Source organism: Dipodomys merriami, unplaced genomic scaffold (genome assembly GCF_024711535.1).
Source record: "Dipodomys merriami isolate MVZ:Mamm:240054 unplaced genomic scaffold, mDipMer1.0.p SCAF_7, whole genome shotgun sequence".
Lineage (NCBI taxonomy): Eukaryota > Metazoa > Chordata > Mammalia > Rodentia > Heteromyidae > Dipodomys > Dipodomys merriami.
In genome coordinates, this window is record NW_027206290.1 from 65,725,753 (window position 1) to 65,744,773 (window position 19,021).

The window sequence follows — 19,021 nt, forward strand, 5'->3', positions numbered from 1 at the left end:
TGTGTGTGTGTGTGTGTGTGTGTGTGTGTGTGTGTGTGTGTGTGTGTGTGTGTGGTTACCAGGGCTTGACTCAGGGCCTTGAGCTCTTACTTGGTTGAGCTCTACCACTTGAGTCAGCTTCAATGTGATAGTTTTTTGGATAATTGGAGATTGAGTCTCCATGAGTCTTCACCCTTGATCCTCCAGGTCTCAGCCTTCTAAGTAGTTAGAATTACAGCTGTGATGGGCTGGGAAGGTGGCTCAGTGGTAAAGTGCTTGCCTTGCATGCATGAGGCCCTGGGTTTGATTCCTCAGTACCACATAAGCAGAAAAAAATTAAAAAAAAAAAAAAAAGAATTACAGCTGTGAGGAGCTAGATCCCAACTATATATTTCCTTTAGGGGGCTGGGAAGGTGGCTCAGTGATAGAGTGCTTGCCTTGCATGCATGAGGCCCTGGGTTCGATTCCTCGGTACCACATAAGCAGAAAAAGCTGGAAGTAGCGCTGTGGCACTAGCCTTGAGCTGAAGAGCTGAGGGACAGTGCCCAGGACCAAAGTTCAGGACCCACAACCCACAAAAAACAACAACAACAAAGTCACTTAGACTTTTTTTTTTTTGAGGGGGTAGTACTAGGTTTTGAACTCAGGCCTCTGGCCTGTTGCGTTATTTTGGAAATGGAGTCTTATACTCTTTTTTTTGGGTGGGGGGTCCAGTTGTTTTTTTTTTCATTTTACTTATGTGGTGCTGAGGAATCAAACCCAGAGCCTCAGGCATGAAAAGCAAGCGCTCTACCACTGAGCCATCTTCCAGCCCCTGGAGATGGAGTCTTGCGAATGTTTTTACCCAAGCTGGCTTTGAACTGAGGTCCTCCAGATCTCAACCTTCTAAGTAGCTGAGATTACAGGTATATGCCACGTTGTAATTTGATGAATAGATATTTGGAAGCATCTATAGCTTTATTCTCTAAAAGTTAAAATTAGAGTAAAATTTTCTTTTCCCCACTGAATAGTAGTATTTTATTAGATGTTATAAGAGATTCTCACAAAACGCACATTGAGAAAGGAGGGAGAGATTGGGGGCTGGGAAGGTGGCTCAGTGGTAGAGAAAGGAGGAAAAGTGTTTAAAGGGGGTGAGATGGTAAACCTGTGTGGGAACATAATGAAATCTACTGTATAACTAAAGCTTTTGATAAGTTACCCTTGTATGCTCCACTGCTGTAAGAGTCCACAACACAAGTCTAAGCAAGCACTCCAGGACTAAATTACATGCCCAGCCCTAATACCAATCTATTTAATCATGTTATTTTCTCAACCTAGAATATTCTTTCTTCCCCTCTACAAACAGCTAGTTTCTCAGGCAAAATACCACTTCAGACCTTCTCCAATCACAGGTCACAGCCATTTTAAACTCATTCCACAGATTCGTGCACATTGTGAGTATGGTATCTGTGGAGTTGGATTGCCATTTTAAATGTCTTCAGCAGGTGGATACATGGAATCCATAAGAGTATACGCCTAGCCCGGGTGAGGCACTGGGACCAATTCTCAGCACCAAAAGGTGTCTGCAAAATGAGTATACCGTGATTTGGTATTAAACACAAATGTTATCAATCAGGTTGTATGTCATGGGATATCTATCTTTTTGAGAGGCACTAATATTCGTTGCACATAGCATAAAATTAAGTGTACTTTAAGCCTTTATATTTACGTAATGATGGTATTTTAAATCCGTATATAGGATTTAAGAGTATTAGGTTAGAGGGACCTGGGCTTTTGCTCAAGGCTGGCACTTGACTGGTTGACCCAAGCCCAGCTCCAGTTGCAGCTTTCTGCTGGTTAATTGGGGGTACGTCTCACAGACTTTCCTACTCCAGCTGACTTCGAACCGCGATATCCTCAGATCTCAGCCTCCAGAGTAGCTAGGATCGCAGAAGCGAGCCACCTGCCCGGCCTCCGAGATAACTCTTAAGGGAACTGAACACCAAAAGAAAATGCAAAAATAAAGTGCGTATTTGAGGCTAGCAGGCGGCGTCTTCCGGTTCGTTTCCGGTTCACTTTCTCTCTCACAGCTGGAAACTGCTAGGAAGTGGGAGGCAGAGGAGGCACCACCAAGCTGGGTCTCTGCGGTCTAGCTACGCCAGCACACTGGACTCAGGCAAGAACGAAGGGGGCAGACCTAGGAACAAGAAGAGAGCGGCTAAACGCCGCGGGACAGGCCTTGGGCCGCTAGCTGAGCGCGCGCCCAGCCCTCAACCTCCAATAGATGTTCGGCAGGGCGGGCCTTGTACGAGCCAGGAATGCGATTGGTCCTGCAGCTCCTCTGCCTAGGAGGTAGGCGGCATCAGCGTGATGACGTTAGCACAGGGCGCAGGGGCGGGAAGCGCGCGTTTGCGGGAGCGGCGGCATTAAACGGTTGCAGGGGCAGCGGCTGGTCGTCGTCTCCCAGCTCTCAGACTCTCGTCTCCGCCGTCTTCGCTCGGAGCCCCGGGAAGCCTAAGCCAGCTAGTCCTCCTCATCTGTGTAGCTGTCGTTGCGGATCCATCATGTTCGAGGCGCGCTTGGTCCAGGGCTCCATCCTGAAGAAGGTGCTGGAGGCGCTCAAGGACCTCATCAACGAGGCCTGCTGGGACATCAGCTCCGGAGGCGTGAACCTCCAGAGCATGGACTCGTCACACGTCTCCTTGGTGCAGCTCACCCTGCGCTCCGAAGGCTTCGACACGTACCGCTGCGACCGCAACCTGGCTATGGGAGTGAACCTCACCAGGTGAGCTCCGGGGCTGGTGGGGTTCCGGGCTCTGGCGCTCCGCCAGGGCCGGCTCTTGGCGGGAGCGCGTCCGACTCGGGCTCCCTTTGGCTGGCGCGGATGATCCGCGCTTTCTCATTGGCGCGGGCTGCTGGGGGCGGAGCTCAGCGGAGCCCGCGGTTCCGAAAAAGCCCGCGCTGGCAACCGCGGGGACCGGCCCTTTCCGCGCCAAAGTCACAAAGCGCGTGGTGGCGGGGGAAAAAGACTGCTTCTGTGTTGTTAGTTCATTAAATGTTTGCGGCCTTGAGAGGCAAACCTTCGTCCGTTTTAGGGCTTTTAATGTGCCCTAATGAGACTGTGCCCCCTTGCCGCCCTATATAGGGTCACTAGATGGTTTCCAACCTTTCGTTTATTAGAGTCACAGTGAGCATCTTAAGATTCTGAACATTTGTAAAAAATTATCCAGGGTAATGGCTTTTCCGTAAGGGAACTATACCACCTGTTTATGAGAAAGCTAGCTGCCACCTGTAATCCAGCACTGGAGGGGCTGAGGCCATGGCCCCTGTAAGCCTGGGCTCCGAGGGAGACCGTGTCTCAGAAACGGAATGTGTAAGGGAGCGGTGTTTCTGGAAAACTTAGGCTACGTGCATATTTACGTGTAGGTTTACTAGTTTCAGCTTTTTTCGCCTTTTTTTTTTTTTTTTTTGTAATACTGGGGTGGGAACTTGGGCTCTTGGGTTTGGTGGCTGAACCATAGCTCCAAATAAGTTTTTAATACCGCAGCCTGATAATTTAGTTTTCCTGCTGAAGAGAATTGGTATTCAGAAAGTACTCTTCACTTATGCCCAAAGATGTAATTGCTGTCTGTATTGTATTTACATTCTACCGCTTGCATTCATTCCCAAATCATAGAACCCATATACACCTCCCCAAAAAAGTATTTGTAACCTTCTCACCAGTTCCTCACAGATTGAAAATGGTCATTTCTAATTGTCTGGAAATCTAGATCTTGAGCAGATGGTGTTGATTTTAAACCTTGTGTTTTGTGTTCTAGCATGTCCAAAATATTAAAATGTGCTGGCAATGAAGACATCATTACCCTAAGGGCTGAAGATAATGCAGACACCTTGGCGCTAGTGTTTGAAGCACCAAGTAAGTGGTACTCTTTTAATGGAGTTGTGATACATAATATGAAAAGCACAGTGTTTCTTAGAATTTTTGGATGGCTATATATTAGCTCTGAACACATGCTTTTCTTCAGTTAACATCTGCTTTCTTTTGGTAGATCAAGAGAAAGTTTCAGACTATGAAATGAAGTTAATGGATTTAGATGTTGAACAGCTTGGAATTCCAGTGAGTATCACTTTCCAATTGAGGGATGTACTTTGCACATATCTTGCATAACTGATAGTTAAGATGTTTTAAAGCCTTAATAGCTTTTTAAAAAAAAATATGGAACACTTCACGAATTTGTGTGTCATCCTTGGGCATCCTCTGTATTGGTCCAATTTTAGTATATGTGCTGCCGAAGTGAGCACACTAGTAGCTTTTTATAGAAGGCTGCTGCATGCATGCTTCAAAATGGGCTTTTAGTAATAGCACTTATTTTACTAAACCAGGATTCTAAAGAAATCACAGAAGACATTGCTTGTTGCCAACTGCCTGTGTCAATTCTTTGTTGTTTTTTGTGAAGTGCTTGTTTAAGAATAATTCTAAAGCTTCATTAGGAGAAACTCATTAAGGCTCTTACTAAAGGTGAGGGGAAACATTGGGATGTTTTAGATGCCTAATATGTCTATTACTTTTAGAAAGCAGATGGATGTGCATGTGCATTTCTGTCATACACTAATGTTCTCTTGATTTAGCTCTGGAGAATGATGGGGATGTTCTTGTTCCTGGATAGTTGAATGTGTTCAGAGATCACAAGACAAAGTAATTAGAAAGTATTACATTGTGAATTACTGCTTATTTGTGGGGGTTGGGGGGGAGGGATAGTACGTACCAGAGCTTATATGCAAAGCCTCACATTTGGCTCAGCTTGCTTGCAGCCGGTATTCTGCTACTTGAGCCATTCCTTCAATCCAGCTTTTGTTGCTGGTTAACTGGAGGTGGGAGTGTTGCAGATCTTCAATTTAGGCTAGCTTTGAACTGAGATCCTCAGGATTTCAGCCTTCTGGGTAGATAGGAGATTATTTGTAGCTGTGAGCCACTTAGATGTTGCATCTTAAAGTGAGAGCACAGATCTATACATTTTCAGCAAATTAGTCTTTTAAAATGTTTCATTTTCTAGGAACAAGAGTACAGCTGTGTGGTAAAGATGCCTTCTGGTGAATTTGCACGTATATGCCGAGACCTCAGTCATATTGGAGATGCTGTTGTAATATCCTGTGCAAAAGATGGAGTGAAATTTTCTGCAAGTGGAGAACTTGGAAATGGAAATATTAAGTTGTCACAAACAAGTAATGTTGATAAAGAGGAGGAAGCTGTAAGTAATATAGTTTTCTATTTAGATAGCTTCTGCAGACCATTAGTACTACTGTTTAGCACTAGCTTATTTGCTAATATTAAATAAAGTTGCATTGTAAGTAATTTGGAAGTTGGAAGACTGCTGAATACTGAAGTGATTTGTCATCTAACTTAAAATGATATCTGAAATGGGAATACAAATTCAGCAGTTCTTTTACAAAACAAAGAACAATAAATTTGTGGATTAAACCCACAGATGTTCTAAGGATAGAATTGAGTAAGCTAGGTGTCTGGCTTTTAGCTTTCTGGAGATAGTCTGCTTCTGCCAAGTGAGTGAGGACAGGATAGAAACTCAGTAGATAATAGGTATGGTTAGGGTTAAAAGTCTAGATAAAAGGCTATACTCCTTAGTTGTTTTTTGTTTTGTTTTTGGTTGGTCGTGAGGCTTGAACTTTGGACCTGGGCACTAGCCCTCAGGTCTTCAGCTCAAGGCCACAGCTCTATACCACTTGAGCCACAGCACTTCCGATTTTCTGAATGGTTTATTGGAGATAAAGAGTCTGACGGACTGCCTGCCCTACCCAGGCTGGCTTTGAACTGCAATCCTCAGATCTCAGCCTCCTGAGTAGCTAGGATTACAGGCATGAGCCATTGACAAGGGCCTAGTCTGCTTAGTTTTATGTGTTCAAAATGGTAGAAAAGCAATACTGATACCTAGTCATGGGCTATAGGAATTTAAATAAGGGGACTCATCACTAACATTTTTTAAGAGTATGTAGAAGCCAGATGCCAGTGTCACATGCCTATAATTCCTGCTACTAAGAAGGCTGAGATCTGAGGGTTAAAGTTGGAAGCCAGCCCAGACAGAAAAATCTGTGGGACTCTTAATCTCCAACTAGTTTCCCCCCAAAAAGCCAGAAATGGAGTTCCGGCTCAAGTGGTTGAGTACTAGCCTTTGAATGCAAAAGCTCAGGGACAGTGCCCCCTGAGTTCATGCCCTAGGACCAATATCAAAAAGTACTCCCTTAAAGTCTGAACTTCATAATATCATTAGGATTAAATAGTGATAGGATCATTAGAATTAAATATAATAACATTCACATTGGTTTAGCACAGTGTATGGGACTTGCTAACAATCAAGGGCTTGAAGGGCAGCTTTTCCATTACACATACTTGATTGCTTGAATACAGTTCATATAGGAAAGAGGCTAATGCTTGTTTTTATTTTCTTCAAAGTTTAATAGCATCCTGCAGTGTAAAGGTTTTTTGTGTGCTTTCTGATGTATATTATGAATTAAATGGAGTGCAACTTTTTAAATCTAATGAATCCTATTTTCTCCTGTAGGTTACCATAGAGATGAATGAGCCTGTTCAGCTAACTTTTGCACTGAGGTATCTGAACTTCTTTACAAAAGCCACTCCACTCTCTCCTACAGTAACACTCAGTATGTCTGCTGATGTACCTCTTGGTAAGATAATATAGTAAGTTTGAACAGTGTTTTTTAGGTAATATATGGGAAACTCCTCAGTAATGAACTGTTTTCTTATCTTTCAGTTGTAGAGTATAAAATTGCTGACATGGGACATTTAAAGTACTATTTGGCTCCCAAGATTGAGGATGAAGAAGGATCTTAGGTGATCATAAAATCCAAGAAAGTAAAAACAGCTTTTGAGAACTGCTTCCGAGACAGCAGCACCTACTGAAGTCTTGTCTGGCACCAAATTTGTATTTGAGTACATATGTAGATACCGCTTTGTAAATAACTATTTTTTGCTCAATTTCTCTACAATTTGTTTAAAAATTAAAATCCAAAGTCAAATCTTGTTAACCTAGAAATACTTTTGCCTTACTTAGAAATACGATAATTTTTGTATAACAAAAGGGTTTTCCAATTTAAATAAAGTTGCCTGAATTTCACATCGCAAGGACAGTGCCTTCATTTGGACCATCATGACCCCTTTTATGTAAATGTAAATTTTTTTCTATTTAGAGTTAAATTGGTGTAAATAAAGAACTAGCAAAATATTTCAAGTACAATAGATGACCAGAGAGTTGGATGAGTTCATTACCAAACGTACTTTGCCATTGTATCTCCAAGTAGAATGAAAAAGGAACATCATATTAAGTGTATTTTGTCATCATAGCAAGATTAACACTTCTAAAGGCACCCAAGTCTCATGAGCTTTATATTGTATGGTTTTAGCCTAGACTTTTATAAGAGTCTTGAATTCAAGAAGCTTTGGTAGATGGACCCAAGAAACTTTTGGGGGTTGTCTTAAGGAGAATGATTGTTTGGGCTTTTTCTCCCTTAAAGAATGGATTAAATTTCAAGGATGTTGAGACCACCCAAGAAAGTGCAAAGGCCTGCATTTATTTAAAAAAAAAATACTGGAAACAATTGCCAGTAAATTCAGTCATCCTTTCTAACAGAATATTTTGTTGGGCGTACTTGATTTGTACTTGGACTGAATTCTAGTTTATTCAGCATTAGAGTTTATTATGATCAGTAGTTACTGTGGCAATCGGTAAGAAAGGGTACTGATTACAGGGGTACTCAACTATACAGATGGCAACCTTTTGAGATGATGTCAATACTTGGTCTAGACTGGTCACCACTCCAAGATTATGCAAAACTCATCCAATTTGATGTAAACTATTGGTCTAGACTGGTCACCACTCCAAGATTATGCAAAACTCATCCAATTTGATGTAAACTATACCTTAAACGATCTTTTCAAAAAGTGCCAGGCATCGGTGGCTGAAATCTGAGGATCGCAGCTAAAAGCCATCCCAGGCAGGAAAGTCCAGGAGACTCATCTCCAATAACCACAAGAAAACCAGAAGTGGCGCTGTGGCTCAAGTGGTAGAGCTCTGGCCTTGGGCTGACCTGACCTTGAGCGCCCTGACCCAGAGCTCAAGCCCCACGACAAACCAAAAAAAAAGTTTTGTGGTTTAAAATATTCCTTCTGGGCAGACGCAGACCTTTTTACCAGGAGAGGGAAAGCACCAGGATTGGAGGCCACGGCAGCAGGGCGCTGACAGCGCAGTGCTTCAGCCTCGGACCTACCCTGCGCCTTGGCCCAGCAGTTAGGGAAGCAACTAGTTAGCAGGGCCTGACTATGATCCAGGTAGATGGGGACCCGAACCCTAGACGAAACAACTCAGACAAGCCCCAACATGCCCCCAAAGACGCCAGGCCACTTCCTGCCACTTACCCAGGAAGTTTACAAGGAGCCGTCGCTTCCGTGACGCAACTTCCGGCGCGCCTCCACCCCACGTGACTTCCTGCAGCAGGCTGCGCTGGCTCCTGCGTCGGCGCGGCAGTTGGGCGGGCGCCGCGGGCGGTGCGTGACATGCATCCCGGGCAGCCTCGGTTGGCAACGGTGAGCGAGTTCCCCGCGCGCGGGCGGCCTGGCACAGCGCTCTGGTAAAGCGGGCGCGCCGCGGGTTGTAGCGGACGCGGCTTCCCCGCCCTCGCCTGCGCTTTCGCCGAAGACAGCCTTGAGGCCGCGGAGTGAAGCGCTGGCCTGCGCAGGCGCCGCTGGCCTCGCCCAGCAGCCAGTGTTGCGTGTGTTACGTCTAAATTCGCGTCGGGTCATTTCCAGTCCCTGGCAACCTCTGGAGACTGGCAGGAAGATAGTGTATGTAAAGGCCCTCCATGCTAGCCACTGTCCCAGGCGCTTGCCCGATGCGTGCGTGTGTGTGTGTGTGTGTGTGTGTGTGTGTGTGCTGGAGCTTGAACTCAGAGCCTGCAGGCGGTCCGTGAGCTTTTGTGCTCAAGGCTAGCACTCTACCACTTGAGCCACAACTCTGCTTCGGGCTTTGCAGTGGGTAACTGGAGGTTAAGAGTCTCACGGACTTTATTGCCTTGAGTGGCTTTGAACTACATTCCTCAGATCTTAGCCTTCTGAGTAGCTAGGATTACAGGCCTGAGTCACTCTGGGTTTACGGTTTGATAATTCCTTGATAGCACTCAGGTGCTGATAATTCGGGCGTTACGTTTGCGCTGGCAAAACCTGGTTGGAAACTTGGACTGATACTTTAAAAATACTTTTACGTTTTGAGTTTTTCCGTTCTTTATAAATTCTTTTTCTTTGCTAAGAAAAAGCATGTCTCCCTCACTGCGATTTTCTTGTTTTGATTTGTGTATATATACAGTCAGTGGCATAGCACTGGCACAGTACGTTAACTTAATGTAAGTCAGGTGTGATTGATTAAATGTCCTAAAAATCTCATACTGGCCTTGAACTTTTTTTTGTTTTGTTTTTTTGGGTCCGGTCATGGGGCCTGAACTCTGGGCCTGGGCGCTGTCCCTCAACTCTTCAGCTCAAGGCTAGCGCTCTACCACTTGAGCCACAGCACCACTTCCGGCTTTTTTCTTTTTGCTTATGTGGTGCTGAGGAATCGAACCCAGGGCCTCTGGCATTCAAGGCATGTGCTCTACCACTGAGCCACCTTCCCAGCCCGGTCTTGAACTTTTTTAAGCTTTAAAGAAGTATGTCATCGTGATCAAAACACTAAAAAATCTACAGCACAGCTTGAAACTTCAAAAAAATTTATAAGGGCTGGCAGTGTGGCTTAGTGTAGATTATTTGGCTAGCATGCCTGAAGTCTTGGGTTCGATTCCCCAGCATCACATATTCAGAAAACTAGAAGTGGTGCTATGGCTCAAGTGGTAGTATTAGCCTTGAGCAAAAGAAGCCCAGGGACAGCACCCAGGCCCTGAGTTCAAACCCCAGCACAGTATGAGTTGTTTCGCTCACTGCTCATGCTCTATCACACAAGCCACAGATCCATTTCTGGCTTTTTTTGTATGTGATTAATTGTGGAGATAAGAGAAACATGGACTTTCCTGCTTGTGCTGGCTTCTAATGGCTATGGGTCAAATCTCAGCCTTGTGAGTAGCTAGAATTACAAACACTAGTTCTTATCTTGAACCCCTTTTAGAAAGCTTATGTATTAGCATTATTTAGACTTTTTTTTTTTTTGGTTGGTTGTGGGGCCTGAATTCGACCTGGGTGCTGTCCCTCAGCTCTTCAGCTCAAGGCTAGCACTCTACCACAGCGCCACTTCCAGCTTTTCCTGTTTATGTGGTGCTGAGGAACCGAACCCAGGGTCTCATGCATGCAAGGCAAGCACTCTACCACTAGCCACCTTCCCAGCCCACTACTTAACTTTTCTTCCTACTTGATTTCTGGACCAGTACATTATTAGCAAAACAGGGACAGGAGCAATTAGCAGGAATTCTTTCATAGTGTTACTGTATAACAACAGTAACAGCTTGCTAATTTTTGGAGTTACTTAGAAAACAGTAGTGCCTGGCGCATAAACAAACTAAATAGTGCCATTATGATGATGTTTATCAAAATTAGATCAAAGAAAAGCCTGTCTTTCTTTTGTTATTTTATGTTGTTCTAATTGAAGTACTCAGTTTTCTCTGTGCTGTCATTGTTTTAAAGTCTTGCTTGTGCTGGACAAGGGAGCTGAAGTTTCATGATTGCTATGAATATTTTTAACAATGACCAGATTTTTATCCAGTGCTTTTTATATAGCTTACACAGTCTAGAAGGTGAAATTGCTTTTAGTAAAGATAGAAAGGGAGGCATAGCTGAAGTTACTAGTATGGTATTCATAGCTAGGAGGTTATACAAATTTACCAGAAACTTTATAGATTCTTTGCATTAAAAGGATAAAGTCAGCTGAGTGTGCTGGTGGATACCACCCATAATCCTAGCCACTCAAATCTGAGATCTTGGGACCATGGTTCAGAACCAGTTAGAGACTTCTCTTCAGTTACCAGTGAAAAACTGAAACTGGAGGTGTGGCTTAAGTGAGAGTGTTAGCTTTGAGTGGAAAAGTAAAAGAGCTTGTCCTGGACCTGAGTTCAGAACAGGTCACTCAAAGTTTGAGACTGACCCATACCGAAAAGTTAGGGAGACCCCTTCTCAAGTCATCACTGGTGTGATGGCACATCCTGTCATCCTAGCTTCAGAGGAGACTTGAAGTGAGAGTACTGCAGTTGCATATCAGCCTTAGAAAAGTCAGGGAAACAGCTTTAATAGAAGAAACCAAGGATGGTCATGGCACATACCTGTCATCCCAGCTATTGTGGGAAATCTAAAATAGGTGGATCACAGTCCAGGAATGTCTCTGGATAAGCAGTGAGACCCTAGCTCAAAATAACTGGCACATAAAAGGTCTAGAGGTGTGCCTTAGTGGTAGAATACTTGCCTAGTTAAGAGATGGTACTGAGTTCAAATCACAGTACTGCCATAAAAAGGTGGGGGGAGCTGTCCCTTGAGAAGAAGCAGGCAAAATACTGAAATGAATGTTCCATTCCTCATGCTTCCTGGCAAACCACAAAGTTGCAAAGAATATATGCTAAGGAGGAGCAGGAAAAAAGTAGCACTATAGTGGAGTTGATAAAAATTCATACTTTGGTGTCAGGTGACCTGGACTAAAGTCTCCACTCTTCCAGCTATTCTGTGTGACTTTGGAGAAATAAGAGGCAGGGAACAATGTTGAAAAATAAACTGAGTGTAGATGTTCCTGAATGTCTTTGGCTGTCATTGTTAGCATTATCTCATTGTTAGCATTAGAATTAAGGAGGTTTTCACTGTTGGCACAGTGAAACCTGAGTTGCAAGATACAGTGTGACAAGGCAGCCAGAATTCCTGAAGTCATTGGCTGTAATATATTATTGTCACCCACAGAAAATAACCATCTTTTTGTTGCAGACAGTAGCTGTGTCATTGTGTTATGATGCCATCTCGTACCAACCTAGCTACTGGAATCCCCAGTAGTAAAGTAAAATACTCAAGGCTTTCCAGCACAGATGATGGCTACATTGACCTTCAGGTAAGTGTAGAAGAGAAATGACAAAACTTCCTGGCTATGTTTTTCTTGAGGCTTTAGTGGGAAGACCTTTCTAGGTGGAAGTCTGGATAATTCTCACTGGGAATTAGAGCAACAAGAAGTCATCTTGGGGCTGGGAAGGTGGCTCAGTGGTAGAGCACTTGCCTTGCATGCATGAGACCCTGGGTTCGATTCCTTAGCACCACATAAGCAAAAAGAAAAAAGGCGGAAGTGGTGCTGTGGCTCAAGTGGTAGAGCGCTAGCCTTGAGCTGAAGAGCTGGGGGACAGCGCCCAGGCCCAGAGTTCAGGCCCCACAACTGGATCCCCCCCCCCAAAAAAAAAGAAGTAATCTCATCTGAGTCCCTTTCGGCTCTATCTTCGAGAAGGGGACATTGGTAGGACAGTTTCAAACCAATTCCAATATCGTCCATTTCCAATTTTTAGTTGTAAAACCAGAGTTTTGTAGCTTTATTTAGTTTAGCTAGAATAAAATTAAATTTTGTTTTAAGTACTATAATTTACACTTTAGTCAAAGTCAGTTCATCTTTTAAGGGAGAAACTAACTGCTAAAGCCAGCAGATTCTGGGAATCTTCCTTCTTTCCTGATGTCCTGAGATCCAATTTATTAAAGGTATTTTTTTTGTGTGTGACAAACAGTAAGTAAAACAATATTAAGATTTTTTTTTTTTTTGTCGGTCATGGGACTTGAACTCTGGGCCTGGGCGCTGTCCTTCAGCTCTTCAGCTCAAGACTAGCGCTCTACCACTTGAGCCACAGTGCTGCTTCCCGTTTTCTGGTGGTTTATTGGAGATAAGAGTCTCACGGACTTTCCTGCCTGGGCTGCCTTTGAACCACAATCCTCAGATCTCAGCCTCCTGAGAAGCTAGGATTATAGGTGTGAGCCACCGGTGCCCAGCTAACAATATTAAGTTTATATCCTATTTGGACCATTTATCAGACAGTAGTAAAGCATCTCCTTTGCCCACTTCCCCATAGAATAGGATATTCTTGGTGGAACTAGAACTAAGGATGAAGTAGCATAAACCTATTCTTTTCAATATAAACAGATCAATACTCTCTGTACTCTCTGGCCCTTTACTTGAAGGAGAGATTAAAAATAGATCTGGGAAGCTTCCTGCCAGTTTTAGCTATGAGCTAAAGAAGGTTTGTCTCTAAGTCTTATATTTAAGTTGAACATGTTCACAAGGCAATGCTTTTCAAAAAAGACTGAGAATGTCTGTTTCTAAACTTTGTATGTTTAACTTTCACTGTCAGAAGTCATTTAGCTTCTTTTCCATAGCCTGATCTCCATAGATCACTACAGGTATCTGTGTGCCAGGCACTTTACCAAATATTTGTCTAATTAATAAATGACCATAGCCAGGCGCTGGTGGCTCACACCTGTAATCCTAGTTACTCAGGAGGCTGAGATCTGAGGATTGCAGTTCAAAGCCAGCCCTGGCAGGAGAGACCGTGAGACTCCTATCTCCAATAAACCACCAGAAAACCGGAAGTGGCGCTGTAGTTCAAGTGGTAGAGTGCTCCCCTTGAGCTGAAGAGCTGAGGGACAGCACTCAGGCCCAGAGTTCAAGCCCCACGACCGACAAAAAAAATAAAAATGACCATAAAGTAGTTTTAGAAGTTTCTCCAGCTATAATGTATGGTCTGTCAAAAGAAAATAGAACCATTGCTTGGATTGTTAGAGGATAGGATAGCTGGAGCTTCTACTGTTGCCTGTTATTTTGCTTTCTCCCCAGAGGTGTATGTGCTTGGTGGTAAGACATACTTTGGGACACTCAAAGCATCAGTTTGGTTAATTATCTTCCTTGCTTTAAGCTGTTTTTTGTCTTTTTTATTTATTGATGTATGTTAGTTGTACAAAGGGTATTTTATTGTCACATTTCCATATATGCATACCAACATATCCCATCCAAATGTGTAGTTTTTTGTTTTTTGGGTTTTTTTTTTGGTAGGTTGTGGGGCTTAAACTCTAGGCTTGGGCGCTGTCCCTGAGCTGTTCAGCTCAAGGCTAGCACTCTGCCACTTGAGCCACAATGCTACTTCTGGTTTTCTTGTGGTTTATTGGAGATAAGAGTCTCACAGAGTTTCCTGCCTGGACTGGCTTTGAACCGTGATCCTCAGATCTCAGCCTCCTGAGTAGCTAGGATTACAGATGTAAGCCACTGCCCGGCTCCCAATGTGTTCTTATGGTTTAATCCTGATATTTACTTAATGATCTTTGTTCTTTTTGTTTTGTTTTGTTTTGGTTTCTCTTCCAGTTTAAGAAAAGCCCGCCTAAGATCCCTTATAAGGCCATTGCACTTGCCACAGTGCTGTTTTTGATTGGAGCTTTTCTCATTATCATAGGCTCCCTCCTGCTGTCGGGCTACATCAGCAAAGGGGTAAGCTAAGAGATATATGGGAATGTGCTGTCAGATCTTTAAAACATAAGCTACAATTCTATTTATATTCCTATCTGGTACAGCAGATTCCAGAAGGAGGAAGAAAAAACAATTTTTAAATTAAGTAGTAGTACAAAAAGGCTACAATTCCATAAAGAAGAAAAATATTTTGTCCTCTGAAAAAATGTTTTTTTTTCTATTGAGCAACATATTTCTCCCATTCCTGTGAGGTGGGTATTAGGCAGGGGAAATTGGCCTGAGATTATTGGGCAGTTTCCTACTGTCAAAGTTTAGAGTAGCAAAGTAGAGCTTGATATCCAGGATGCCTGATGGATAAAGGGCCATAGCTGGAGAAAGCAAGCTGTTATTGTAGCTCTGCAGCAGCACTGACATACTGCTCAGTGTTTGAGGAGGAATAGCAGTCTTGTATAGGTGTGGGGCTACTAAACCTCATAAATTGGTTCCTTCTGATATTGTTTTGGTAGAGTTTTGTTGAGCTTCAAGATTAAATATCCTAGAAACGTAAAATGGTATGTAATGGTTCTTTCTCTCATGTTCTCCCCCCCCCCCAAGTCATGGGGCCTGAACTCTGGGCCTGGGCACTGTCCCTCAGCTCTTCAGCTCAAGGCTAGCACTCTACCACTTGAGTGAGCCACAGCGCCACTTGGGGCTTTTTCTGCTTATGTGGTGCTGAGGAATAGAAAGAATCCAGGGCCTCATGCATGCAAGGCAAGCACTCTACCACTGAGCCACCTTCCCAGCCCTCTCAGATTCTCTCTAGATATACTATATCTTTGGTTGTCTTGAACTGATTCTGATCATAATTCAGACCCATAACATACTTAACAAAACAGTTTATAGTGCATGAGGCCCTGGATTCTTTCTATTCCTCAGCACCACATAAACAGAAAAAGCTGAAAGTGGTGCTATGGTTCAAGTGGTAGAGTGCTAGCCTTGAGCTGAAGAGCTGAGGGACAGCGCCCAGGCCCAGAGTTCAGGCACCACAACTGACCCCTCCCCCCAAAAAAAAATTTAAAGAGACCTATGTATCTAATTAGGGGAAGTTAATTTGTGGTACATCCATTATAACTATAAATATATAAAGAGTTTATAATATGAGTGCTTATTATCAAAGTGACAAGTAGGATTGTGATGTGTTCACAATTGCTTTTTTTTTTTTTGGTCGGTCGTGGGGCTTGAACTCTGGGCTTGGGCGCTGTCCCTCAGCTCTTCAGCTCAAGGCGAGCGCTCTACCACTTGAGTTACAGCGCCACTTCCGGTTTTCTGGTGGTTTATTGGAGATAGGAGTCTCACGGTCTCTCTTGCCCAGGCTGGCTTTGAACCGCGATCCTCAGATCTCAGCCTCCTGAGTAGCTAGGATTACAGGCGTGAGCCACCAGCGCCCGGCTCACAATTGCTTTTTTTGTGTGTATGCCAGTACTAGAACTTGAACTCAGGACCTCACACTTTTGCTTAGTGTTTGATTCAAGGCTGACATTCTACTACTTGAGCCACAGTTCCACTTCTGGCATTTTGCTGGTTAATTGGAGATGAGTCTCAAATTGCCTAGCTTTGAATCATGATCTTCAAATCTCAGCCTCCTGAGCCACCAATGGCCTGGTTTACCATTAAGAACTTTAATAGCGGGCTAGGAAGGTAGCTCAGTGGTAGAGTGCTTGCCTTGCATGCATGAGGCCCTGGGTTCGATTCTGCAGCACCACATAAACAGAAAAAAGCCGGAAGTGGCGCTGTGGGCTCAAGCGGTCGAGCGCTCACCTTGAACTGAAGAGCTGAGGGACAGCGCCTAGGCCCAGAGTTCAGGTCCACGACTGGCCAAAAAAAAAAAAAAGAACTTTAATAGCCAGGTACATCTAGTTGTGAGCCTAGCATTGGCGGTCCATGCCTATAATCCTAGCTACTCAGGAGACTAACTTCTGAGCATCACAGTTGGAAGCTGGGCCAGACAGGCAAGTCCAAGAGACTCTTATCTCCAATCAACCACCGAAAAGCTAAAAGCGGGAAGTGGAGCTGTGATTCAAGTGGTAGAATGCTACCCTTGAGTGCAAAAGCTAACCAAGAGCACAGGCCTCAAGTTCGAGTCCCAAGGCCTAGCAACCCTCCCTCACCCCCCCCCCCAAAAAAAAGGGCCAGATTCTGATGGCCAATAATCCTATCTGCTTAGGAAGCTGAGATCTGAGGGTTGAGGCTCAAAGCCAGCCTGGGCAGGAAAGTCTATGAGACTTTTATCTTCAATTAATCAACAAAAGCCAGATGTGGAGCTGTGGCTTAAATGGTAGAGCACTAGCCTTGAGCAAAAAAGTTCAGAAACGGTACGTGTACACACACACACACACACACACACACACACACACACACACACACACACACACACACACACACACACACACACACACACACACACACACACACACACACACACACACACACACACACACACACACACACACACACACCCACCCCCCCCCCCCCGAAGAAAATAAGTCAGATATCTGTAGATAAGAATAGATGTTTGGGGGGCTGGGAAGGTGGCTCAGTGGTAGAACGCTTGCCTTGTAAGCATGAGGCTTACATGGGTTCGATTCCTCAGCACCACATAAACAGAAAAACCCGGAAGTGGCGCTGTGGTTCCAGTGGTAGAGCGCTAGCCTTGAGCTGAAGAGCTCAGGGACAGTGCCCAGACCCAGAGTTCAGGCCTCATGACCGGCAAAAAAAAAAAAAAAAAGAATAGATGTTTGGGGGCTGGGAAGGTGGCTCAGTGGTAGAGCACTTGCCTTGCATACTCAAGGCCCTGGGTTCGATTCCTCAGCACCACATAAGAAAAAAAAAGCCGGAAATGGCGCTGTGGCTCAAGTGGTAGAGTGCTAGCCTTAAGCTGAAGAGCTGAGGGACAGAGTTCAGGCCCCACGACCGGACCCAAAAAAAAAAAGAATAGATGTTTGTCTAGACACCAATGGCTCATACCTGTAATCCTAGCTACTGAGGAGGCTGAGGTCTGAGGATGGTGGTTTAAAGCCAGCCTGAGCAGGAAAGTCCGTGAGACTCTAATCTCCAATTAATCAGAAAACTGGAAGTGGCACTGTGTCTAGTGGTAGACTGCTTGCCTTGAGCTGAAGAGCTCAGGGACAGCTTCCAGGCCTAGAATTCAAGCCCCACGACTGACTGAAAAGAAAGAATAGGTGTTTGTTGTTCTTTATAATTTTTAGTACTTTGCATTTTATTCACTTTGTAATGAGATGTGGGCTGGTTCAGGTTCAATGTTAGAATGCTTGCCTAACATGTCAAGTCCTACTTTCTATTCCAAACACTGGGGGGTAGGGAGAAGGAGAAAAAGAACCTTCCAGTTTATCATTTAGGCCAAGAGAGATATATACTTTTAATCTTGATAGTCCTACTCCAAGAAAATGTTTAGAACAGTATAATATGCTGATGTGTGGATTGGGTGTAGCTTAAATAGTACTAATGTTTTTCTTCTTCTGCCGCCAGGGGGCAGACCGGGCTGTTCCTGTCTTGATTATTGGCATTCTGGTATTCCTGCCAGGATTTTACCATTTGCGCATCGCCTACTATGCATCCAAAGGCTACCGGGGTTACTCCTATGATGACATCCCAGACTTTGATGACTAGCATTCATCTCAGCCCTGAAGAGAAGAGTCACAATGTGACTGCATCCAGCTTTAAGATATTGAACAGAACTATAGCTAAGCACTGAGGAATTCTGCACTTTGGATATTTAGCAAAACAATAGCCAGATTCTATGAGTCCATCACAAAAATGTTCACTAAGCTTACAGTTAACTAATTAGGACATACTCTGTGCATGTTCTGGCCCTGGCAAAGCTCAAGTTTTTCCACATGAATATGCACAATGAAAGAATAGTAAGGTTAATTGTCCAGTAAAGCAGGAGATTATTCTATAGTGGAAAGTATTACCACTAACACCCTCTTTCGAGTTGAACATCTCTTTTAAATAGTCTTCATTGTTGATTTTTTCTTATAGCAAGTGGAAAAAAATGTGTCTAGTTTCTTATTACTAAGTAAGTTATTTTAAAAATCTTAAATATTATATCTCTGACGTTTATCTCTACTTTCATGTTCTGGTGAGAAAAACCATGGTAAAAATCCATCATTTTTTTTTTCTTATCAACAGTAACCAGGACTTTTTAAAATTGCCAAGTATGTTTTCAGAATGTTCAACACTTTCTTTGATAACCAATCCTTGGCCAACTCTGAACAACCTCATAGGTTGGCAAACATAATTTGGCTTATTCTGTCATGTGGAGATCAAGACATCTTATCATGCCTTTAAGGACTGGACATTTGGCTGTTTCTTAATGAGAAATGTAGATGGGTGATTATTATTTAGAGTTCATAACCCTGTTGCTAACACTTGCTACTATGACATCATTCTGCTAAAGATTGCAATATTTGGCCTACATTCCTGGAAGATTAGATTGCCTTTCCAGTTGTTTCTGTTTCCTAGCTTGCAAAAAAAGTGACTTTCATTCAAGAGAAAATGTCAAAATCCAAATCCTAGACTTAAGTGAACTTGAAGCA

At 43.6% G+C, this 19,021-nt stretch overlaps 2 protein-coding genes and 1 pseudogene across 5 annotated transcripts; 2 read left to right on the top strand and 1 right to left on the bottom strand.

Moving 5' to 3' along the window:
- The first annotated feature begins 2,357 nt into the window (after nt 1–2,357).
- On the top strand, nt 2,358–7,114 carry Pcna (proliferating cell nuclear antigen). Its single transcript, XM_070006817.1, has 6 exons — nt 2,358–2,743; nt 3,777–3,874; nt 4,008–4,075; nt 5,013–5,207; nt 6,534–6,657; nt 6,744–7,114. Exons 1-6 carry the CDS (start codon nt 2,523–2,525, stop codon nt 6,821–6,823), a joined length of 786 nt encoding a protein of 261 aa, XP_069862918.1. The 5' UTR covers nt 2,358–2,522; the 3' UTR covers nt 6,824–7,114.
- LOC138817438 (U6 spliceosomal RNA) lies at nt 4,169–4,260 on the bottom strand (annotated as a pseudogene).
- A 1,353-nt stretch (nt 7,115–8,467) lies between the features above and the next one.
- Nucleotides 8,468–18,781, top strand: Tmem230 (transmembrane protein 230). 4 transcript variants are annotated; one of them, XM_070006820.1, is made up of 4 exons: nt 8,468–8,572; nt 11,927–12,047; nt 14,325–14,447; nt 17,952–18,781. In XM_070006820.1, the coding sequence occupies exons 2-4, from the start codon at nt 11,949–11,951 to the stop codon at nt 18,090–18,092; spliced, it is 363 nt and encodes a 120-aa protein (XP_069862921.1). In that variant the 5' UTR covers nt 8,468–8,572; nt 11,927–11,948; the 3' UTR covers nt 18,093–18,781. The 4 variants fall into 4 exon arrangements, with proteins under 4 accessions (XP_069862921.1, XP_069862920.1, XP_069862922.1 ...); XM_070006819.1 differs by lacking the exon at nt 8,468–8,572 and adding an exon at nt 8,580–8,830; XM_070006821.1 differs by lacking the exon at nt 8,468–8,572 and adding an exon at nt 8,580–8,830 and having other exon boundaries at nt 11,931–12,047.
- Nucleotides 18,782–19,021: the final 240 nt, after the last annotated feature.